Here is a 25,891-nt window from a genome sequence, read left to right as displayed (position 1 = left end):
AAAATTAAAAACACAAACAAACCCCATCAGGGATAGGCTTTTTTAAAGTTAAATTTAATTTTTACTTTCATAATTATGTCCATAGTATTGCTCTATAAACACTTTGGGAATTTCTTTTAAAGTTTAATTTTCTGAACTTAATATTCCAAACAAGTGACTTTCCAAGAACCCCCCAAATTACATGAATTTTATGAATGCTTTAGGTGGTTCTGTCTCTTGAAAGGGGGGCGGTGCTTAATTAAAGGGTGATGAATTCAATTCCTCTGAGCTTAGCTACAGACATGGTGGGCACTGGAGAAACAAAGTGACTTAAGAGGTACCTATTAAGCATTTATAAAGCAAAAGAAGGGATTGTGTTGGCTTTATTACTCCTGTTAAAAGAATCAAAACTTCTAGGGCTTCCCTGGTGGCACAGTGGTTAAGAATCCACCTGCCGGGCTTCCCTGGTGGCACAGTGGTTGAGAGTCTGCCTGCCGATGCAGGGGACACAGGTTCGTGTCCCGGTCCGGGAAGATCCCACATGCTGCAGAGCAGCTGGGCCCGTGAGCCATGGCCACTGGGCCTGCGTGTCCGGAGCCTGTGCTCTGCAACGGGAGAGGCCACAGCGCTGAGAGGCTGCGTACCGAGAAAAAAAAAAAAAAGAATCCACCTGCCAATGTGGGGGACACAGGTTTCAGTCCTGCAGTCCTGGTCTGGGAAGATCCCACATGACAAGGAGCAAGTAAGCCCATCAGCCACAACTGCTGAGCCTGTGCTCTAGAGCCCGTGCTCCGCGACAAGAGAAGACACGGCAACGAGAAGCCCACGCACTGCAACAAAGAGTAGCCCCCACTCTCCGCAACTAGAGAAAGCCCGCGTGCAGCAACGAAGACACAACGCAGCCAAAAATAAAATCAAATAAATAAATAAATTTATATTAAAAAAAATCAAAACTTCTACAAATTTCAAAAACAAAATTTATTCACAAAATATATTAAAAAGTTTGACAAAAATACAAGGCTACCAAAAGCCCCACAATCTTATACATCTCAAACAACATAACCACAGTCAACAACCAGAAAGTCTCAGGAATTCAACTCCTGTTTTTTAAGTTAAAAAAGAGGTCTTTGTCAATCATAGTATTTCATTTTATGAGTTAAACGATTGAAAACCTAAATCTTGGCTGATCATGCCATTTTGGTATTTTATAAAGTAATGTTCTTTACAAAGATTTACTGACACTGAAATGTCTCAAAGTGTATTTATTTATGAAGGTTAATTCACAGTAGTGTTAACAAGGCAAACTATTTTAAACCAAATTAAGTCACTGCTACAAAACTAAAAATTAAAATGCAACACAAGTATTATTATAGAATATGGAATTTGGGGGATGAAAAACAAATTTAAAATAATTAAATATAGAAAACTTTCAACATTTTACTAGAAATGGAGGGGAGAGGAACAGAGATGGCGCTGGAGACTGGTGCCCCCATGTGCAACAGCAAACCACCATCCAGTCACGTCGCTGGACACACCGTGTGGCCTTTCACCCGGAGGGATGCTGGCCCAGAGGTTTGCATCTGGGTCCTTTTTTCATCAGTCAAATCCCACTTTGTTCAATGAGAATCAGAGGATCCCAGAACGTAGTCTAAATTCTCTAAGTGTTACTTTGGAAGGTTTCAAGTCTGAAGTCTTCAGATCAAATTTTGTTGAGTTTTGTAACAATCAGTACTCTTACCATTTGATCAAATGAACTACAGATGCACAGACCCCTCTTATCTGGACTCCAGTCCAAACTGGAAATGGGCTGGGTAGACAATGTAACATTCTGCAGAAGGCTGACCGAACCCGCAACTCCCATCTCTACACCCTCGGAATCTTTCTTTGACCGCTGAATTGGGTATTCGCTGAAACCAAGATCAAAGTGGTAAGAGGAGATAAATCTTAGCATTCGTCATTTTATTCTTATACATATACTCCAATAACTAATTTTATTTCTCACTTGACTACTGGAACTGATAAATACTTAAGGCATCTTTCTAATATTGAATTGTATGGAAATAAGGAGACAATATTTCAACCTCAATCCCAACTCCTCAAAGTCTCATAGAGAAGCATTCGATCTACTAAAAACGTTTAAACATCATTTCTGTTCAGCATGAGTAGGTATCTTTTCTTTAACGATGAAAGTTCTAGGTTGATCTAGCATTCTTTAATAAATTGACTTGGTGCTCTAGACATCACTGCCTCAAAAAAGAAAACAGTGATTCCTAGAACATTTTATCTTCTATCAGCTGAAAATATAAATTTATAAAATAAGAAGGGCTGAAGGTTAACAGCTCATAACTATGACTTGGTCTAGATTTGAGAGAGGGTAAAATGGAACACCCCTCCCCCATGGAGGGATACAGGGGAATTCCTCCTCAGAAGGTCTTCTTTAAAGCCTGTTAGGTATCAACTATGATACTACCTTTATTTCAAAAGTGCTAATAAAGACCAAGACTTTAAAAGGCATGAAGCAACTCAGAAGCAGAACAGAAGTAGTGATAAGCAGATAACATTCTATTATTTCTTCCTCACAGACCCTATACCTTCTTTTGATTTTTTAAAAGGAATAAAACATTCAGATGGATAAACAGGTTACAGAACATTTTTCATGTCTCTTGGCAGAGGCTGCAGTTATTTAGTATTTAAAAGATAACATAAAGATTTTTTTTCTAATCCTCCATATCATCTATTAAAGTTTTAAGAGCTCTCTGAAAACTAACTGGAAACTGGCAGAAGGGCTCCTGTACAACCAGGGCTGCAAGAGAGATACACAGGTAAGTGGGAAGGGAGAAAAGCGATCAGGTCAGGACCTGTGACCCTGGGAGGGGACTCAGGAAAAGGGAGAATACACAGGCGGACATCTGCCCTGGGGAGTGACTGATGAGAGCTACAGATTGGGCGCCCCCAGTCCCCAGATCCTATGTTGGGGAGACCAGCCCCCTTGGCTGGTTGGAGGGCCGCCGGGACCAACAGGAAGGCTGTCAGAAGCCTAGGCTCTGTTCGTGAAGAGTGTCCACACGCTGGCTTGCCCCCAAGGCAGGGCGGAAAGGTCTGCCCTAGCAGCTGCTGGATTTCCCACAACTGCCTTGGCGTGCGCCCCAGCCCAAGACAAGCAAACACGCCAGCCCCACTGACTCCACGGCACAGCACGGCACAGGATCTGGGGCAGCTATGATCAGGGAAAAGACTCGATCTTGGAACTCAGAGGCGAGTGGCCCCAGGGCGGAGGCCGGTGGGGCAGCAGTGCCTCTTGCTGGCTCTTCACTCAAGCAGCACACCAAAAGCAGCCTGTACCTCTGATGGCGGCCACTGCCCCACACAGCTCACCCCTCCCGACACAGGCCAAGAGTCTACACAGGCCCCTCCTGCCCTGCATTGTGGCTCCACAACAGCGCGGGGCAGAGGGGGCTGGGGACAGTGCTCAGCTGTGAGGGACAAAGGGGACTTGCACCCGTGGATACATCTGAACAGAACAAGGGAAAACAACTGTGGGTGCCTACAGACAGTGCATTAGAGACAGCTTGGACCTTGGTCCGTGGTCAACACAAGCCGAGAGCCCGCACGGACTGCACTTGCTACAGCACCTTCCCACTCCAGGGCAAAGGTGCCGGTGGAGGAAAAAACACACTTAAAGAGAATAAAGCTAGCTTGGGCCGACCCTCCTGGCTTCTGTTCAAGCAACTTGGGTTCAGACCCCCTACCCTGATAGGGCAATAATGGCCACTGAACAGAGGGGACATCCCACCTCATACCTGGCTCCAGCTCTAGCCCCTCCATCTCCAGCTACATCTCCGACCAGGGTGATAGCTGCCAGCACACCCCAACGATGTAACTTGTGTCCACGTCAAATCCAGCTCTCTCACCAAAGAGCCTCCCATATAAGAACACCCCTTTAAGACTTAAATAAGTAAATATTTCAACTAAAGTCATAGAGGCAGAGAAAGTTAAGCAAAATGAAAAGGCGGAGGAACTGCACTCAACTGAAAAGGCAAGAGAAAACCCCTGAAAAAATAAATAATGAAACAAATAATTTACCAGATAAAGAATTCAAAGCACTAGTAATAAAAATGTTAACTGAATTAGGGAAAAGAATAGATGTACATGTGAAAATTTTAACAAAGAACTAGAAAATATAAAAAGACCCAATCAGGGACTTTCCTGATGGCACAGTTGTTAAGAATCCACCTGCCAATGCAGGGGACACGGGTTTGATCCCTGGTCCGGGAAGATCCCACATGCTGCGCAGCAACTTACACCTGTGAGCCACAACTACTGAGCCTGCGCTCTAGAGCCATTGAGCCACAACTATTGAAGTCCGCAAGCCTAGAGCCCATGCTCCACAACAAGAGAAGCCACCGCAATAAGAAGCCCACGCACCGCAACGAAGAGTAGCCCCAGCTCGCCACAACTAGAGGAAGCCCATGTGCAGCAGTGAAGACCCAATGCAGCCAAAAATAAACAAATAAAATAAATAAATTTATTTTTAAAAAATGAAAACAGTTTAAGAGATCTCTGGGATAACATTAAATGTACAAACATTCTAAAGGCAGCAAGAGAAAAACAAAAAGTCATATACAAGGGAATCCCCATAAGGCTATCAGCTAATTTTTCTGCAGAAACTTTGCAGCTCAGAAGGGAGTGGCATGATACATTCCAAGTTCTGCAAGGGAACAATCTGCAACCTAGGAAATTCTACCCAGCAAGATTATCATTTAGAATAGGAGAGATAAAAAACTTCTCAGACAAGCAAAAACTAAAAGAGTTCATCAATACTAAATCTAGGGCTTCCCTGGTGGCGCAGTGGTTGAGAATCCGCCTGCCGATGCAGGAGACACGGGTTCGTGCCCCGGTCCGGGAAGATCCCACATGCCGCGGAGCGGCTGGGCCCGTGAGCCATGGCCGCTGAGCCTGTGCATCCGGAGCCTGTGCTCCGCAACGAGAGAGGCCACAACAGTGAGAGGCCCGCGTACCACAAAAACCAAAAAAAAAAAAAAAAAAAAAAAAAAATACTAAATCTACCTTAAAAGAAATGTTAAAGGGTCTTTTCTAAGTGGAAAAGAAGAAAGAATCTATAGGAAAGAGAAAATCCCACTGGAAAAGGAAAATATATAGTAAGGGCTGATGCTCAAATGCAATGACAAGGCTTTTCCTGGAGACCAATCAGGGTCCTCATGCTCTGTGTCCGTTCTACCATAGTGATGGTACCTCAACTTGGGCAAATCAATTATCAGGAACCAAAACTAAGACTCTCAAGCCTTTTCCTTTCTTCTAGAGGTACTGCTCTAATGCCTGAATTATAATATTTCACAAAAGCCTTTGGTCAAAGTTTTCCTATTTTTTAAAAAAACTAGCAAAAACCATGATTTCAAATCTATGAAAAGAATTGTTCATGAGCTACTCTAATATATGGAAGATGTCACTAAAAAACATATTTGGTGTGTCTAAAGAATGTTAATATTTACAAAGTATAAAATAAGTATATTAGTAAAAAAAGGCTTAGAGAGTAATGCTTATGTAATACCATGAAATTTAAAATCACATCAAAATGATCCAAGTCAAAGGAGGAAAAACAGACAAAAAGTTCAATCGAATCCTACTTTACACCCACAAGTAACTTAAAAAGGAGCACTGTGCACTGGCAGGGACTTACTACTTCCAGAGGTGCAGGCTGCCGGCGCCTCCCGCTGTCAGGAAGAGCTCTCTGTTCTGTGGTAGGTGTCGGACCTGCCACACAGTAGATTTATGAGCCTGAACAGAATGAGAGGCACACAAGTGGTTTATAAGTTTATATGATAAAGACAGACTATCCTACACAGAGAACAGATTTGTGGTTGCCAAGGGAGAAGAGAGGTGAGAGAGGGAAGGATTGGGAGTTTAGGATTAGCAGATGCAAACTATTACATACAGGATGGTAAACAACAAGGTCCTACTGTATAGCGCAGGGAACTATATTCAATATCCCGCGATAAACCATAATGGAAAAGAATGTGAAAAAGAATGTATATGTATGTTAACTGAATCACCTTGCTGTACAGCAGAAATTAACACAACACTGTACATCAACTACACTTCAATAAAATAGAGGGAAAAAAAAAAAAGACCCTCCTAGAAGAGAAACCTGTAAAAAAAAAAAAAAAAAAAAAAAAAGATTTTTACCTCTATCACTTCAACAACAATTTCAACAGCTTCTATTGCTTCAATTATAGTTACTTATAAAAGTAACTATTTTCTGGCACTTCTCTTTATAATGGCTATGGAGAGTTACAGGGGCCATTCAGGAATTAGGAAAAGAACCATTCCTTTTTACTGTTTTACAAAACAAAGTTCTGCTGGATTAAAAAAAAAGACTATCAGATTAAAAGTCTTAACATTTAACCTTATAGTATCGTAGAAATTACACAAATAGATTTTATACATTTAAATATCTCTAGCTCACTCTAAGGAGGAAAAAAGCCTCAATATACGAAGAAATACTTCTTCCTAAAGGGAAAAAAAGGATAGATTGAACTTTTTAATAGACTTTATATTTTTAGAGCAGTTTTATGTTCACAGCAAAACTGAGTGGAAAGTACTGAGGGTTCCCATAAACAGAATGAATTTTAATGTAAAGCTCTCAGAGCCTTATCTTCAATTGACACTATTTGACTTGTCTAGTCTTCAAAATAAGTACCAGGAGGACTTATAGACGGTGTTTATGGTTATAATAAGCCCAGGCCTTTATCAATCATATTAAACAAAAAGATAGAAATGGCAACTGGATGAAGGTTAACAGCTTGTAAATCAATCGTAATAATGCTACATTCACTGTGGGGAATTTAACAAGACAGGGAGAGGGAGAGAGAGGGAGGGAGGGAGGAAGGAAGGGAGGAAAGACTTCTGCTTCATAGAAGCAATGAGACCAGCCAACTTGAGCTAAGCCACACATAAGACACTTTGCATTTTAGTTGATGATCAGTCTTGACATTTGATTTTAATAGTCTTTTAAGAGAATTACCATTAGCAGAGAAAAACACATATCTCAAAATGCACACTTTAAGTGTGTGAGTCCTCAAGTGATTAGATTCAAGGTGTTAAACCTTAATTTGTTTTGTAGCTTAAACTTCTCTTTTTCTCCTGGAAGTTGATAAGAAGCAAAAAGAGGGGAAATGACTTGTTAAAATACACCAGTCATTTATTTGACAGATTTAGCAATTACTGGATTAACGAAACGTAACAAAAAAATTTTGGAGACATACTATAATTTCCAGTTAATGAGGAATGTGTTGCACTTGTATTTGGAACAATTTAGTAAGTGCTTTATTTTGTGGATAGATACTTCTGAAATGACAAAGGCCAAACAATATTATAGTGTACAGTTAGTTACCTTAAGAATATAGTTCATCAGGCAGTAACAGTAATTTACATGCAATAATAATTATTTTAATAATGAAATAAGACAAAACAGGAAGGTTTGGGAAGTACTACTGACTCCATGACATAGGGAAAGGGAGCAAGGGAGTGAATTTTTATTTCCTGAGCAACTTACATATTTTAATCTTATGGAAGCTACAAATCTATAACTGATTTTTATTTTTATATTCAAGAAAGCTCAGAGTGACATTTCCAACCCATCTCTTGCAAATGACAGGATGTTTCAGCATGAATTTTATGCAATCCCCTTACTCCAGACATCAACTTCAGTTTTTTAAACCAGTGTTTTCCATTTGGGCAGCTTTCTTCATCAATTTTTCTAATGTTGTAATACCAAATGTTTCCCTCTAAGCTGTCTAAAATACTATTTGGAACAAGGCAAAGTATGCATATATGTATGTATGTATGTATGTATGAATAAATAAATTTATATTTACATTGCTACTATGTACCAATCACAGTGATTAGCACTTTAAATAATCTCATTTAATATATCAAACTGGAATGTAAAATAAAATGTGATGAAATGACATAATGTATATATGTTGATATACTTTGCAAAGTATATAATTAGTATTGAATATATATTGGCATATATCTAAAAGTATATAATTAGATATTAATACAAATATATATTTATTAGGAAACACCAGGCTAGGTTTTGTTGACCGAATTCCTAAACCAGCTAGTTTTCTTGTGATTGCTCCTAAACTACAAAATAAAGAGTCATTACCAACTGAGGCCTTTACTATAATCAAGAAGTCTAGCAGAAAGTGGCACAACACTGTAAATCAACTACACTTCAATTAAAAAAAAAAAGTCTAAAATTGACAAACTTTAGAAAAGTACTCTTTTTTTTTTTTTTTTTTTTTTTTTTTTTTGGTGGTATGAGGGCCTCTCACTGTCGTGGCCTCTCCCTTTGCGGAGCACAGGCTCCGGACGCGCATGCTCAGCGGCCATGGCTCACGGGCCCAGATGCTCCGCGGCATGTGGGATCTTCCCGGACCGGGGCACGAACCCGTGTCCCCTGCATCCGCAGGCGGATTCTCAACCACTGCGCCACCAGGGAAGCCCCAGAAAAGTACTCTTTGCACAGAAAAACTTGTCAAGATCCTACAAGGATATATTAAAAATAGCTCCCTTCAGGGCTTCCCTGGTGGCGCAGTGGTTGAGAGTCCGCCTGCCGATGCAGGGGACACGGGTTCGTGCCCTGGTCCGGGAAGATCCCACATGCCGCGGAGCGACTAAGCCCGTGAGCCATGGCCGCTAGGCCTGCGCGTCCGGAGCCTGTGCTCCGCAGCGGGAGAGGCCACAACAGTGAGAGGCCCGCATACCGCAAAAAAAAATAGCTCCCTTCATGTAAAAATCTGTTAGGAACTTGGTGGCTGATTCTATTTATCAGTCTAAAACAAGCTCTAGCGAATATCCCTCTTCATAGAAAGACATTTCCCTCATATTTACCTTTTCTGAAACAGAAGCAAAACCTTTGGTTGGATGCTGTGTTCTCATGTCAAAAACATGAAACTTTCCTTCCAGAGACGTAGCTACTAACTTATTCATACTTATGTCTTTTCTGTCAAACTCCAAGCTACATACCTGAAAATAGAGAGTATTTCTTAGTGATCATTCATTTAATGATTATTATTCAAGAGGTTTTTCAAGCTAAGTAAAACAACTTTAACATTATCAGCTCATGTGAAAGCACTTTAAATAATCACTTTATCTTTGAATCCATATATCAAATACTTGTAACTATAAAAATTTCTTCTTGGTTAATAAGATCCACAAAATCATCTAGGGTATCCTGTTCTCGTGGGTACATTTGGAAAGTCATAATTTAACTTTTTACTGTTATTATGTAATTATTTTATAAAGTTAAGTCAAGGCTGACTAGAGAAAACAGGAGGGAACCACATTCTTCACTAAAGATGTACAACCTGGGAACCAAAAACCTGAAAGTACTTGGGAGGCTATTACAAGTTCAAGCTTCCTGATATTAGCAGAAGAAGGCCTCTTACTAGGTCATTTTAATACCACACTGCATGGCCCGCAGGAGTCCACAGATGGGCCACAGGCGTAGTGACTCACCTGGTACATCACACCACATCTGGGTGTGTGTTCACTTTCTGAAGAGAGCATCCCTGATTTTTATCAGACCCTCCAAGGTTAAGCTCCCAAAGGTTAAAACCATGCGCAGAGAGGTTTTACTGAAATTAGTTATTGGAGGAGCTTTCCTTTTGTAGTAGTTCAGGGTGGGTGAAAACACATTCAGAGAATCTGGAAAGAATCCAAATGTACGTTACCCCATTTTTTATATTTGCCTCCCACCGTAAAGACATATTTCTGAGATCAAACAGCTTGATATCTCCGTTGTCATAACCAGCACACACTACACGCTCCTCTTGATTGTAAGCACTGCCTGGAAATCAAAACATGACATTTCAGACCTTCATAAATGCTCATATGAAGACTGCTAAAAAAAAAAAAACTTACGAAACTACACAGATAACTTGTATGAAATCAGGTGAAGAAATCACATTAGGTAGAATCTCATTTTATTAACCCTGACAGGACATCAAGATTATTAATTTGAGGGCTTCCCTGGTGGCGCAGTGGTCAAGAATCCATCTGCCGATGCAGGGGACACGGGTTTGTGCCCGGGTCCGGGAAGATCCCACATGCCATGGAGCAGCTGGGCCCATGAGCCGTGGCCACTGAGCCTGTGCTCCACAAGGGGAGAGGCCACAACAATGAGAGGCCCGCGTACCACCAAAAAAAAAAAAAAAAAAAAAAAAGATTATTAATTTGGTATCTAATATTGTTTACAAGAAAAAACTCATTCTTTGAGATTGTATACTCAAGGGATATATGAAAGTTTTTATTGGATTTCAAATTCTCTCTATTCTCTATTTGCAAAGACTAACAGTTTAAATGGTAGTAGGATTTGGTAGAATAAATACAGCTAGGCTTCCATTGCTTTCTTTGGCAGTAACTATATTTGAATGCCAATAGAAACTACTTTAAACTTATTTATATTTTGCAAAAGGTTGTTCTGGTGTTATCTCGTCTTTGCAAGGAAACCTCAGATAAGCTGTGGTACACTTTGATGTATTTTCAGTTGTTTGGATGACTGCACCCAAAGTAAAGCTATAATCTGCAGTGAAACACATCCTGCTCGGATCCAGGGATTTTTTTTTTCCAGAGTACCTCTTGCTGAGGAAAATGTGTTAGGTGAGAGGGAACCCCCTGTTAACTGTGCCAGGCTCTGTGGGCATCTTAACCCAATGCCTTTGTTCTCTGCTGCCTGCAACTCCCTTTTTCTTATAAACTCCAGCCCTGCATTTCCACCATAGGCTCCACCGAGATGACACGACAGCATCTGAAACTCACGATGTTTAAAACTGACCTGACCATCTTCCTTTACAAACCGTCATATCCTCTGTGGCACTTCTTCAATTAATAACATCATTCACCCTACATTCAGACTCAAAATTCAGTCACATTGGACATAATCCTTTCCCTTTGCTCCTCATCTCAAAAAACCTGCCAAATTTTATTTCTTTTGCCACAATATGATCTTCTGAATCGACCCGCTCTGCTCACTTCTTATTGCATCTAACCTACTTGTTTCCTGGAATATTGCAAAGAGCTTCGGAACTCATATTCTCTCTGCCACTCACCTCTCTCCCCTACATGACACCAATTCAGTTTTCCTAAAGCTCTGATCATATGTTATCCTTGCAAAAGCCTCCAAAGGCTTACCACTACCTCCAGACCATTGAAACACCTCTGGCCACGGCCCTGTGCCATCTTTAAGGCTATTCCTACCACCATTCCTTCTATGTACTTTCCTCCCAATGCTTGCAATCTCCTCCCAATTTCAGTGGTTCAAATGCTACATATCTTTGGTCTGAGGTTAGTATGTTCTTCCTCTCCAGTTATCACTCCCTTGGGATTCCTTCTGCATTTATCCATGCTTCCGTGACCTTTTATCACTTCTACCTTGTACTATAATTAATGTAGATAGCATGACCTCTTTATTAAAATTACAAGCTTCCTGAGGCAAGAATATGAGTCTGTTTCACCTTTGTATGACCATAGCTATGCACATATTTGGCATTTACAAAATCAAACAAACAAACAAAAAATGGTCAAATCAATGGATAAATGTTCTTTCTTTAAATTTAATGTCCTATATTTAAAATGGCACTTATATCCCTTAGATCAATGATAAAAAGCCTTTAATGGACCCAAAGTTAATTATCTTTTAATTATTACATAAATTTTTATATGATTCTAAACACTAACTGAAATTTCTGCACAAGTGTGCATGTCTTCAGTTTATAATATTGCTTGTAATATATATACACATATAATAATTATAATATACATACACAGTGAAATCTCCTCTCAATTTCAGTGGTAATTTATTATTTATTTATTTATTTTTTGTGGTACGCGGGCCTCTCACTGTTGTGGCCTCTCCCGTTGCGGAGCACAGGCTCCGGACGCGCAGGCTCAGTGGCCATGGCTCACGGGCCCAGCCGCTCCGTGGCATGTGGGATCTTCCCGGACCGGGGCAGGAACCCGTGTCCCCTGCATCGGCAGGCGGATTCTCAACCACTGCGCCACCAGGGAAGCCCAGGTAATTTATTTTTAAAATCTAAAACTTTCCTCTGATTAAATAACAATTCAATTTTAAAATAACATAAAAAGCTAAACAGTTCACATATATCATTTAATCTCACTTTTATGTCTGTTATCTACACTGGATTATATAAGAAAAAGGGGAAAGAAAATAAAGGTTTAAAATGAAATATGGCCCATATCCTTTCTTCCTTTTTTCTTTTTCTTTCTTTCTTTTTTTTTTTTTTTTTTAAATCTTTGGCTGCATTGTGTGGCATGTGGGATCTTAGTTCCTGGACCAGGGGATCAAACCTGTACCCCCTGCACTGGGAGGGCAGAGTCTTAACCACGGGACCACCAGGGAAGTCCCGGCCCATATCCTTTAGTAGCAAAAATGATTGTAATTTTGGTGCTCAGCAAGAGATACAAGGGCAAACATCAATTAGTCCTACAAGATCAATATTCATTTTAAGTATATTACTAGAGGAACACAGTTAACAACTTTATAAGAAATAATTATGTAATGGCATAACTATTTTCTAGAAAATAAACATACTCTGTATATAGTAATGTAGGATTTGTTAGGTTACCATTCGCATCTGAGGCTCTACTTAGTTTCACTAATGGCATTTGGTTCTAAACGAGGTCAATATTATCAAGTTAAACAGAAGTAAATAATAGCAAATATTTTTGAGCACTTAATATCTAAGCACAATTCTAAGCACTTTACATGTATTAACTGAATCCTCATAACAACACTATTAAGTAAATTCTATTATTACTTCCATTTTATAAATGAAGCAAGCAAAAAACAGAGAAGCTTGATAACCTGCCCCAGGTCACACAACCAATAAATAGCACAGTGAGGATTCAAACCTAGGCCCCAGAGGCTGCCATTAAACACCGTGTCTATTTGCCTCAATAAACTGTCAGATAATCCACAAAACAGACTATAAAGAGACTATTCGGACTTTCTTGAAGCACTGTCCTTTTTACAATCTGATACTTCAAATGCAAGGGTACTTCAGTAATTTACCAAATGCCACCGTCCAACAGTCTCTCTTGTTTTCTCCTTGTACAGGTTCCATATTAGCAACAGGATCATCTTTTTGCCTTGGGTCCCACACCTTCACGGTTCCTGACATTTAAAAAAGTGAGATGGCAAAATTCAATAGTGAATGATGACGTTTCTTTCTGCATTCTCTTCATATGGCTTCCTATGTACATGGAGATATTATAGATGTTATAATATCTGAAAAATATTCACATTTTTCTGACTTCCAATTGGGCAAGTTGCACTTAATATCAGAGATATAACCCACATGTTACTGCCTGATTTGCTTTCCAATTAATAGACACACACAAAAGCCAAGAACTGTTCCTAAGTCATCATCAACAAAATATGATTGACAAGGCAAACATAAATGTTATGTAATTCAAATCATGCCTTCCTTTCTTGGTTTAAGACTAAAACAAGTGTAGTATTCATTTAGAATAAAGCCAGTGTCATTTTAATGTTTTTTCCTTACGACTCATATAATCATTGCCATTTTTCTTATGCAGATGAATAAAGTAATTTTTAAATCTATGATTTCTTATATGGAGTTTTAGAATACCATTTCATATACAATTAAGTTTAATTTCCAAGTGGCAATAAAGAAGAGAGAAGGAGTTACTAAAAGTAACAATTCTTCTCAATTTAATTTCAACTCCCTCATTTTAATGCAAATTACAGGATAACTAACTAGCTAGTGTCACTCACTAACTTTGAGAAACACAAAGATGTAATAAAATGGCTAAAAGGCCTAAGTGAGAACAGGAAAAGGGTAAAAAAATTATTAAAAAGGATAATAAATCCAGGAAAAGGGAAGATATTCCACTAGACTTATCATCAGGGATAAAATAAAGTTGGTCACTAAAAAGGCTGCTTCAAGGAGAAATAAATTTCCTACAAATGTGACAAGAGTTACATCATTCTACAGGGTTCATACAAATTGATAACATTTATATTGTCTGTAACAGTTAAATGAGAAAAGAACACTAACTGACAATTCACAAAGCAAAATTAACTAATAAACAAATATAGAAAGAAGTTAACACAAGTCAGAATGGAATACCATTTTATCTCTAAAATTAGGTGGGAAAAAGGAAATCAATGCTGGTAGGGTAGACTGGAAATCTACCTCATCTACTGTAGCTGATAAGGTAAACAGGTACTTTGGAAAGTTTGACAATTTTTTTAAATCATAAAGTATGATTATTCCAAAAGAGCTATATACATGATACTCATTTCTTCATTATTTTAAAGTCACTCTCCCAAAACTATAAACAAAAACTTAAAGCAAATTGAATGCTCATTAACAGGGGCATGGCTAAGGACACTGTGACACATCCATAGGATGGAATATTATGAAGTCATTAAAATGATAATTATGAAAACCACATGGAAACAGCAATATTTACATAAGGACAAAACATTAAATAAATAAAAAGGTTAAGATACAAAATCGTATTAACACTGATAACACATGTAAAATTGTATCTATGACTGGAAAGGAAAACAAATCTAATAGTTATGCTGGTATAGCAGACTGTTATTTTTCCTTCTATATTCCACAGTTTCTATGATTGGAAAACAAATACCTGATTTCTAAAACACAGCTGCTCTTGAGAAACTATTAGAAAATTAAATTCCACTTTTCTTCGAAAACAATTTCCTCATGGTCTTGAGCAGCCACTAAAAAACCAGCTGAACCAACTAAGGTACCAAATCACTTACATACCCCTTGTGAAGCAACAAAAATTCTGTTACATTCAGAACAGCTCAGGACACCCAAAAGACCTGTCCCTTGTTCGTCACTGCAGGGGGGAAAAGCAGAGTTGGTGCTCTTGGAGCTTTCTACAATGCTCAGCAGAAAGACCACAGAACTGCAGTGTTCAACCAGCTGTCCATATGATCATTTTCACAAGTACTAACTCTGCTTTTCAAAAAAAGAAAAAAGCTGCCACCCACAGTATATCATCAGCTGCCTCAAAAGCCTGTAGAGACATTTTAAATCCTCAAGGTTCAGAGGAAACTATGGTTGTTAATAGTTGAACTAGCTCAAAACTAAAATAGTAAGTGCTATGCCTCTAACTTGAAATACCCCCAAAGTCTGAAACAATTGAGGGATATGCAACCAAACCTGCCTATCAAAAAAGTAGAATGTTAGATTTAGGGGATCAAGGATTGAGCAAAATTTCCACATAGAATATACTGCACGGAGACTTGCCTAAAAATAAAAAAATTAAAATACACAGAATATTCTGACTTACCGTCTCGGCTGCCAGTCACAATTTCAGGTGCCCCTTCCCCAATTCCGAGTCCACCTACACCGTCTATAGTATTTATAATTTCTTTATGGCCCTGTACAGAATATACTGGGATCTCTGGAGCTTCCAAATTCCTAAACAACAGAACACAGCTTCTTACTTACACATACCCCAAATGTTTAGTATACTCTCAAATTTAAGAATGCATGCCATATTGAGATTTTTGTTTAAAAACAGGGTTTTGCAGTTAAGGTAATTTACACACTTACTTCCAAATTTTCCTCTCCACTTTAGCTTCTTTCAAGACCTCAATGAGAGTTGTCATCATTCAACTTGTAATTGTAAATCCTGAGCCCACTTTACTCAGTGGTCCTCAAAGATGATCGATCTAGGACCTCTGCACATGAATTACCACGTATGCTTGTTAATAAATGCAGATTCACGGGCTCCTCCCCACACATAATGAATAAATATCTCTGGGATGGGGCCCCAAATCTGCTCACTTTCTGGTACACTGAGGTCTGATAATCACTGCTTTAAATACAGAGTAAATACAAAGTGATTTAGAATATTTCCAAAGTAGTCTTGGTAGTTTGATCTTGGGATCTTTTGAGAGATTAAAATATGAGCAGTGTTTACTTTGTATACCTTTCTTCCTTAATAATATATTATTTTCTCACTGAGTTCCATGCTGATTTTCAACTAGTTATGTTTTTCAGTTTATCATCATTCTGGTCACAAATATTATAGTCAAACTGGATGAAGTTTGTCTAATTCTAGGTTAGTTAAGTGAAGGGAATACGGGAAAGTACCCACTCCTACTACAGACAGGACTGGGGGAGTGGCTGAAGTAGGTTATGCTAATACACCCTTTTCTTGCCTCCCAGTCCTTCCCCACACTTTTGCTTTTCTACTGGAGCCTCCTTCCACATTTCTTTTTAACAAGTCCGTTTTTAACAACTTGTATTTCTTCTTTTTTAATGAATGTAGCTCTTCATTAAACATAATCCCAATTTATTACTGGGCCCAGATTTATCAGTAAAATCTTGCAAATCAAAATTTGAGAAGTTCAACCTAGTTCAGAGATGATGTTTATCTTTTTGGCGTAATTGTGAAAGCACCAAGAGACTAAACAGGACTGAGGTTCTATTTAAAAGAACTGTTTTACTGTTTCCACAGACTTTGAAACATCACTTCTTTTAACATGAAATTATGACTTACCAATGAAAATAAAGCAGTAATACGTGCGCTATACTAGGAAGCTCCATTAGGGAGATAGTCAACCGTTATATTTGTTGCATATTCTTGTGTTGAAATATATTTATTTTAAAAAATAACACTCAGACTGGTCTCTCTCCCAAGTTCTTTGAAAGTGTATGACACAGCAGGTAAAAACTAATGCATTCTAATAAATGCTAACTTCACTATTAAGTAGTTAAAGCAAGGGGAATTAAAATAGCTTCATTCTATGTCATATTATGACTCTAAGACAGATAAATATGTCACTGTAATTTAATTACAAATAGCAAATTCTAAGTTAGAATCAAGAAAGGTCACAATAGAAAACATAATGTAGGGAAGACAGTTCCTTTAGAACATTACTGTATACTTTACATGATTCAGAGATATTGTTGAAAAGTAATTACAGAGGAATTTCAATTCATTCAACTCTAATTTAGATATGAGGAAATAACTCTAGGTAAAACACGAAAATTAAAAGCACTTGGGGGATTTCCCTGGTGGCGCAGTGGTTGAGAATCCACCTGCCAATGCAGGGGACACGGGTTCGAGCCCTGGTCTGGGAAGATCCCACATGCTGCAGAGCAACTAAGCCCTAGTGCCACAACTACTGAGCCTGCGCACCTAGAGTGAGTGCTCCGCAACGAGAAGCCACTGCAATGAGAAGCCAACTTAATGAGAAGCCCGTGCACCACAATGAAGAGCAGCCCCCGCCTGCCAAAACTAGAGAAAGCCTGCACGCAGCAACAAAGACCCAATGCAGCCAAAAATAAATAAATTTATATTAAAAAAAATTATAAAAGCATTTTGGCACAATTGTGATTTTGCTCATTCGAAACAGGTTTATCTTGATTTACTCAGCAGATGTGTTCCTAAAAACTTGTGCTCAGCTACAGCATTAAAAGAAAAAAAACATTTAATGAACTGAGAGTTCTATGTTAAAAAATTATAACATACAAAAATACAGTGTTTCATTCTGTAATGCCAAGTATCTTTTAAAAATGTAAATGATATCTAATTTTTTAGTGTTATACAGGAGCATTTTTATATATTGTATCCTTCATGGTGGAGGGGAAGAGTCCTTTATTTACAAATATGGATATTAAATGCTAGCACCAAACAGCATGTGTAGAAATAAATATTAAAAACATTATATGAAATAGCTAAAGAAAAATATGTTAGTATTTTAAAATGGATATTGAACATGAAATCTAAAAATATATATGAGGTAACTGTCATATTCTTATAAATAGTTAAAATTTAACAAAAAACATTTCAAAGTTAGAATTCTTTCAGAGGAAGAGTAACACAACTATCAAAAAAATTGCTTGGGCTTCCCTGGTGGCGCAATGGTTGAGAATCCGCCTGCTGATGCAGGGGACACGGGTTCGTGCCCCGGTCCTGGAAGATCCCACATGCCGCGGAGTGGCTGGGCCCGTGAGCCATGGTCACTGAGCCTGTGCATCCGGAGCCTGTGCTTCGCAATGGGAGAGGCCACAACAGTGAGAGGACCGCGTACCACAAAAAAAAAAAAAAAAAAAAAAAATTGTTTATCTCATGTCTTAACACTGATGAAATAATCTTACCATATATGAAGGTTTCCAGCAAAATCTCCAGTAGCTAAGTATCTCTGCTGTAAAGATGTGGCACCAAATGTTCCACATTTAATGGGTTTGGCCTTTTCAATCTTGATAGAAGGGAAAGAGAGAGGATACATTATTTATGTAAGCAGCTATCCATTATCCATGATATTTATGGCTCTATTATGGGAATTAAATAAGGCACACAATAAAAAAGGCAATTAAAACATTTTCTGATTTAAAAAGTGATCATGCTTTTCCTTTAGTCATTTTTGTATAGTTTAAAAGTACAGGCAGACCTCAGAGACATTGCAAGTTCGGTTCCAGAACACCACAATGAAGCAAATGTTGCAATAAAGCAAGTCATGATGTTTTTAGTTTCTCAGTGCATGTAAAAGCTATGTTTATACTATACTGTAGCCGAGTAAGCGTGCAACAGCATTATGTCTAAAAAGACAATGTACATACCTTAATTTAAAAATACTTTATTGCTAAAAAATGCTAACCACTTTCTTTGCTCATCCATAAGAAGCAACTCCTTATCCATTAATGTTCTCTCATAAGATTGCAGCAATTCAGTCACATCTTCAGGCTCCATTTCTATTTCTAGTTCTCTTGCTATTTCCACCACAACTGCAATTACTTCCTCCACTGAAGTCCTGAACCCCTCAAGGTCATCCATGAGGGTTGGAATCAACTTCTTTCAAACTCCTGTTCATGTTGATATTCTGACCTCCTTCCATGAATCACTAACGTTCTTAATGGCATTTAGAATGGTAAATCCTTTCCAGAGGGTTTCAATTTACTTTGTCCAGATCCATCAGAGAAATCATTAGCTATGGCAACTATAGCCTTATGAAATGTATTTCTTAAATAATAAGACTTGAAAGTTGGAATTACTCCTTAATCCATGGGCTGCAAAATGGATGTTGTGCTAGCAGGCATGAAAATAATGTTAACCTCATGGGTACATCTCTATCAGAGCTCTTGGGTGACCAAGTGAATTGTCAATGAGTAGTAATATTTTGAAAGGCATTTTTTTCCTGAGCGGTAGGTCTCAACAGTGGGCTTAAAATACTCAGTAAAATATGTTGTAAACAGATGTGCTGTTATCCAGGCCTTATTGTCCCATTTATAGAGCACAGCCAGAATAGATTTAGCATAATTCTTAAAGGCACTAGGATTTTCAGAACGGTCAATGAGCACTGGCTTAAAATTAGAGTCACCAGCTGTATTAGCCCCTAACAAGAAAGTCTGCTTGTCCTCTGAAGCCAGGCATTGACTTCTTCTCCTTTCTAGCTATGAAAGTCCTACATGGCATCTTCTTCCAATAGAATGCTACTTCATCTACACTGAAAATCTGTTGTTTAGTGTACCCTCCTTCATGAATTATCTCAGCTAGATCTTCTGGATAACTTGCTGTAGATTCTACATCAGCACTAGCTGCTTCATCTTGTACTTTTATGTTATGGAGACATTCGTGTGTTCACTGGAGAACTTTTAATTTCCTTCGAGGACTTTTCCTTTGCGTTCACAACTTGGCTAACTGTTTGGTGCAAGAGGCCCAGCTTTTGGCCTATTTCGGCTTTCAACATGTCTTGCTCACTGAGCTTAAACATTCTTAGTTTCTGATTTAAAGTGAGAGACCTATGACTCTTCCTTTCACCTGAACACTTAGAGGCCACTGAGGGGCTAATTTCAATATTGTTGTGTCTCAGGGAATAAGGAGCCCAAGGAGAGGGAGAGGGACGGGGAAAGGCCAGTCAGTGGAGCAGTCAGAACACATACAACATTTACCAATTAAGTTTGCAGTCTTGTCGGGGTGTGATTCGTGGCGCCCCAAAACAATTACAACAGTAACATCAAAGATCACTGATCACAGATCACCATAACAAATATATTGTGAGAATTACCAAAATGTGACACAGAGACACAAGGCGAGCAAGTGCTAATGGAAAAATGGCGTCGATAGACTTGGTCAACACAGGGTTACCAAACCCCCTCAATTGTAAAAAATGCAGTATCTGCAAATGCAATAAAGAGAAGTGCAATAAAAGGAGGTATGCTTGTATGTCCAAAGAATGAGTTTTGCCTTTCCTCTCACCTCGCTAACGAGACATTCAAATGCTGGCACCTCTAACACCTTCACTGGTTTGCAAATATGCAGATTTCAGCATTTAATGTGGTATTCTTCTTTAAGATCCTCAAAGAACAAGGACAAAATGAAGGTATTATTCTTTCCAAGTGACTAAAGAAACAAAAATGCTTATGTGTCTCTTATAGTTTTCCCTGCAGAACCCTATAAACTGAGAATGATTATGTCCTCTGAGACCCCTTCAGTACACAAAGATTTGTATACCTGTGTGTACCAAAGGCACTGCTATCAGCATGGATTAGCCAATCTTTTGAGTGTTCTTTAATTTGAAAGACTATTGGGAATTCCCTGGCAGTCCAGGGGTTAGGACTCTGCGCTTTCACTGCCGAGGGCCCGGGTCCAAACCCTGGTGGAGGAAGTAAGATTCTCCAAGCCACACAGTGTGACCAAAAAACAAAAACAAGAACAAAAACAAAACTATTGCTCCAAGTATTATATATAACAGTTGACCCTTGAACAGCACAGGAGTTAATCCACATATAATTTATAGTCAGCTCTCTGTATCTGAGGTTCCTCTGCAACCATGGATTCAATCAACCTTGAACTGTGTAGTACTGTAGTATTTACTCTTAAAAAATACCTAAGTATAAGTGACCCGTGCAGTTCAAACCCATGCTGTACAAGGATCAACTGTACTCACATCGGTAAAACAACCACATGCAAACTCCACCTACCCAAGTCACTGAAGTCTCTCTTGGAATCTACCTGTCCAGCTGCCTTGGCCCCCAGAAACTCTAGACAATATGGAATTGAGGGCTGTCCCACACCACACTCTAGATGTATAATAGCACCTTCCACTTACTGTCAGCCTCAACAGGGCAAAATGATTTCTCTTATTTAGTCTCTTACAATCTTTTTTTTCAATTTTTAATTAATTTATTTTAATGTTTTTATTCCTAACGTTCACAAAAGTAATGTGTTCCCTATAAAAATTCAAACAAAACTGTGGAATCTAGAAAAGTGGTACAGATGAATCGGTTTGCAAGGCAGAAATAGACACATGTAGAGAACAAACATATGGACACCAAGGGGTGAAAGCGGGCGGGGGGGAATGGGAGATTGGGATTGACATATATACACTACTATGTATAATATAGATAACTGATAAGAACCTGGTGTATCAAATAAATAAATAAAATTTAAAAAAAATTCAAACAAAACCAAAGACTGAAGGATGAAAGGTTAAGTTTCCCTTTGACATGCCTCAGAAGTAATCCCCATTCTTCTAGACCTTTTCTACACATTGACAACCACATATAGATTTGTTTTAATATACAGAGGGTCATAATATATTGTTTGTTGACTTGATGTTTTTTCACTTAGCAGTATATCCAGATGAACTTTTTTCCCCTCCACAGAGTTCCCCAGTTTCTAGGGCATCTCCTCTTGTTACCCTTCAGTTGCTGAGCCAATCTTCAACCCCCCACCCCATTAGGGTTGGCCCGATTCACGTACTTTGTGAAAATAATTTCCCCACCACTTTCAATGTTTGGTTGGGCATTTCCACATAGGATATACGTAGCAATTTTCGAAGAAGAAAATAAAATTCACTTAACACAAACTATAACTGAACTTTTCTTTCATGATTCAAAAGACATCAACATATGCTCTAGGGCTTTGGAAACTCCCAGCTTGCTGAGCTTTCTCACTGTTTGGGATCTGGATAAATTAGCAGTTACTATGTAGCCTGGTCTAAAATAAAGCATTCACAGCCTCCTTGGAATTGTCTGGTAAACTTTGATTAAATTGTGTTTAATCAGTCACCTATAATAACACGGTTGTAGGGCTTCCCTGGTGGTACAGTGGTTGAGAGTCCACCTGCCGGTGCAGGGGACACGGGTTCATGCCCCGGTCCGGGAAGATCCCACATGCCGCGGAGCAGCTGGGCCCGTGAGCCACGGCTGCTGAGCCTGCGTGTCCGGAGCCTGTGCTCCGCAATGGGAGAGGCCACAACAGTGAGAGGCCCGCGAATCGCAAAAACAAAACAAAACAAACACGGTTGTAAAAGACCATATTGATGAGAAGCACAGAACCAGAGAATGTTATTTTTCTCCTTTTAAATATAGGTGGTCCAAGAGAGCATCAGTTATTCACTATACCAGAAAACTGATATTCATTTCAGCTATTTTTCCAATTTTATGAAAAACGTATCTCACAATGGGGCAGCACGGAGGATCAAAATTTTGTCAATTTAATAAAGCAGATAGTTTCCAACTCCAAATCACTTATGTTCTCCTCACCATCCCCTCCCCCCAAATAAAAGTACCTGATATAACATATTAATAGTGATATAGCAGACTTCCCTAGTGGCACAGTGGTTAAGAATCCACCTGCCAATGCAGGGGACACAGGTTTGATCCCTAGTCCGGGAAGATCCCACATGCCGCAGAGCATACTGAGCCTGCACTCTAGAGCCCCTGCGCCGCAACTACTGAGCCCATGTGCCACAACTACTGAAGCCCATGTGCCTAGAGCCTGTGCTCCGCCACAAGAGAAGCCACCGCAACGAGGAGCCCACGCACCGCAACAAAGAGTAGCCCCCACTCACCACAACTAGAGAAAGCTGGCACGTAACAACGAAGAGCCAACACAGCCAAAAATAAAGTAATTTTTTTTAAAAAAGGAAAGCTTTGCTTAAAAAAAAAAAGTAGTGATATAGCTAATCATTCTTAATTAACTAATTAATCACTGTAGCTAATCATCTAATCACACTATTAGAACACACTTTTTTTTGGCTAAACTAATTCAGACTTCCAACTGAGACCAACTGATAAAATAGCTACCCACCCCTTCCTCCCATTTGTCTCCCCCAGCTCCAAGTCACTGATAATGGCTACCATGATCTAAGGCAGAGGGTGAAGACAGGCCTCTCAGGCAACAAACAGTTGGGCCCTGATGGACAGGAATATGCTTCCAGGGATTCGGGTATTAAGAGCTGCAGGAGGGCTTGCACCATACACTGATATAACTCTCTGGGAAAATTCTTCCCCAAGTCGCCCTGGAAAGACTGGTCACCCATTTTCTTCTCTTCCACCAGCTAGAGCATTCTGCTTCCTGTAATTCCACTGCTATCCCGGGGAGCCTCTGATGGGATCTCTATTCTTCCTAGGCCATGGAAGAGATAAAAGCTGACCCCTACTTTTCAGTCCCTACAGTAAGCACACAGTTCTAAGAGTTTACTGCTGCTAATAAAAAACTGGGAAGCAAAAGAGCTTTCCTCACTGCTATGGCTTTACCTAACTTTTGCCTTTAGGCCCTTTGGAATAGAGAAACCATGCAACTGGAACCACTGATCTTCCAGTACCAACATAAATTCTCTTTCTCTCTCTCTCTCACACACACACACACACACACAGAGCTAATGGATATGTTTTACTCAAATTTAAGTCTTCTTCAGTAATTTTTTTAGCTTGTCTATTAGGAAATACTAGCTAATAAACACCAATAAGAAAACCTGGAAATGAGGATTAAAAATTTTATGTATGGTTACTTCTTGTGATCTAAAGATCAGATGTATGTATAATATAGTCAGATTTTTCTACTGGGAAAACCCTTCCTTGTGCAGAGGTAGAATTGATTATTGCAATATTTCATGGTGTTCTAAAAACAGCACCACAATGTCCAGATGTTCTGACACCTGAACACATCTGAGAATTCCTACCTTAGGAGAAACCAAACTGGGAACCATTCCATTACATGATGGGCCCTATACTGGTTTCACATTTGTCATCACAGATTCTAAAAGTGGGTTTTATTGCAAATACAATGAATGAAATGAAACAACATGTATCTACATTTAGAGGCACAGACTCACAAGAGCAGCACCAAGGCCTGTGGTATATAAAATGTACACAGCCCTTTGAAGTCTGGCCTTGCCTGTCTCTTTGACCTCATTTCCTGCTTCTCCCCTGCCACACTCCAGCCGCACCTGCAGCTTTCTGTTCTTCAGATTCAGTGAAGTCATTTCTACCTCAGGGAATTTGCATTTACTGCTCCCACTCTGCCCGGACTGCTCTTCCCTCAGGTCATCACGTCTTCTCCCAACTCCGATTTCAGTTTAAATGTCACCACCTCTAAGAGGCCTTCCCTACCCTTCCAAATCTGAAGTGAAACCCCCAAATCACTATCACTTGCCCTCTTTAATCTTCATTTCACTTATCAACAAAATTCTTTTATTCATTCAATTATCCATCTCCTCCCTTTTCTAGAATGAGTACCAGGGGAACGGGGCCATGCCTAACTTGTTCAACACGTAGATGGTGTTCAACATTTGTTAAATGAAAGTATAAATGAACATGGATTAATCCCTCAGTCCTAGTGCTGGGGAGAGAGAAACCACTGCCAGAGGTCATGTTCCTATTTCTCCCACCATGTTTTCACCTGACAGACTGTACTGTTTCTGGTGTCGTTTATATGCAATAATGAAAATGGCATCCATACATGGAACACTAATGTATCAGACACTATTCTGGATGCTCTTCTGTACTAGACCATCCTTTCTCTTTCTAACACATGCAACTGCAAACTAAGTGTTTGAGACACCCCTTTCCAGATGAGGAACAGGCTCGGAGAACTAAGTGACTTGCCCAAGGTCCCCAGAGCCAAGTAGATTCCAAGCTCTTTCTACTAAACTAGGCTGTCTCCAGGCCTGTATGTAAATCAATTAAATAAACATTTTCTTATGTAGCTCCCATTCTGTCAACCTGAGTCATTAGAAGTACCAAAGAAATGTTCCAATCCTGAACTAGACTGGTGAAGTAAATGAGGCCTGAATTAAACCTACTTTCAGATTTGTGTCCTTTGGTTTTACCTTCATTCATGTCTTTATAAAATACAAATCTATGGTATTCATGCTTCCCTGATGTTCTCTTTCATCCTTAAATCAAATCTCTTTTATCCTTGTATACTTATATCAAAGATTTATAGGTACTAGTGGTCTGTTCCGCAAGAATCAAATTAAACTCAAAATATAGAAAACTACTGAAAAATGAACTCAAATGTATAAGCATCTTGTCATCTGCACTGCAGCGAGGGCTGCACTCTGCTCAGCAAGGCTGAGCTATGCTGGCAAGTGGATTTAAAAAAGCAGGTGCTTGCTCTTTCCTTAGACATTCATGGAAATCATAATAGCAGCTAAATTAAGAGGACATTGGAATGAAGCTAATTTATTTTATAGTTCATAAAAGGGGCCCCTCCCTGTCCCTGTTAAATGTTTTACCTTTGGAAAAGGAAAGATGCAAAGAGTTCAGCAAACACTTAAAACTTTTCTTGCTGGAAAACTGGTTAAAAAAAATAAAGATCTATTTTGCGAAATTTGTCCCACAAAGAAAATTAGTATATATTAACTTTTGCCATATGATACTGAAAATGACCATCAGTGATGAGCATATTTGACCTAGCTGTTGGTTCTCTTTGCTCTAATAAGTTAACCTGATTAAAGAAGCCCATGATCCATAATTTCCAGCAGAGCTATTTTTGTTCTCTCTGTGGGTGGGTCTAGTACAGCTTGTCAGTGTCTCCTCCTCCACATCCTGGCACTACT

General features: G+C 39.2%; 1 protein-coding gene across 1 annotated transcript in view; it reads right to left on the bottom strand.

The window, feature by feature from the left end:
* Positions 1 to 933: 933 nt before the first annotated feature.
* Positions 934 to 25,891, bottom strand: part of DNAAF10 (dynein axonemal assembly factor 10) — a 28,737-nt gene continuing 3,779 nt past the window's right edge. The window contains exons 2-8 of the mRNA XM_059079963.2: positions 18,201 to 18,301; positions 15,379 to 15,509; positions 13,100 to 13,201; positions 9,741 to 9,856; positions 8,899 to 9,033; positions 5,678 to 5,775; positions 934 to 1,886 (exon numbers count right to left, since the gene is read on the bottom strand). Of these exons, the coding sequence (XP_058935946.1) occupies positions 1,679 to 1,886; positions 5,678 to 5,775; positions 8,899 to 9,033; positions 9,741 to 9,856; positions 13,100 to 13,201; positions 15,379 to 15,509; positions 18,201 to 18,301 (891 nt within the window). The 3' untranslated portion in view covers positions 934 to 1,678. The remainder of the gene's footprint in view (positions 1,887 to 5,677; positions 5,776 to 8,898; positions 9,034 to 9,740; positions 9,857 to 13,099; positions 13,202 to 15,378; positions 15,510 to 18,200; positions 18,302 to 25,891) is intronic.

The sequence above is a fragment of the Kogia breviceps genome, chromosome 11 (assembly GCF_026419965.1).
Source record: "Kogia breviceps isolate mKogBre1 chromosome 11, mKogBre1 haplotype 1, whole genome shotgun sequence".
NCBI lineage: Eukaryota > Metazoa > Chordata > Mammalia > Artiodactyla > Physeteridae > Kogia > Kogia breviceps.
Note: the sequence above shows the minus strand (reverse complement) of the source record. Positions and strands in the feature narration are given on the sequence as shown.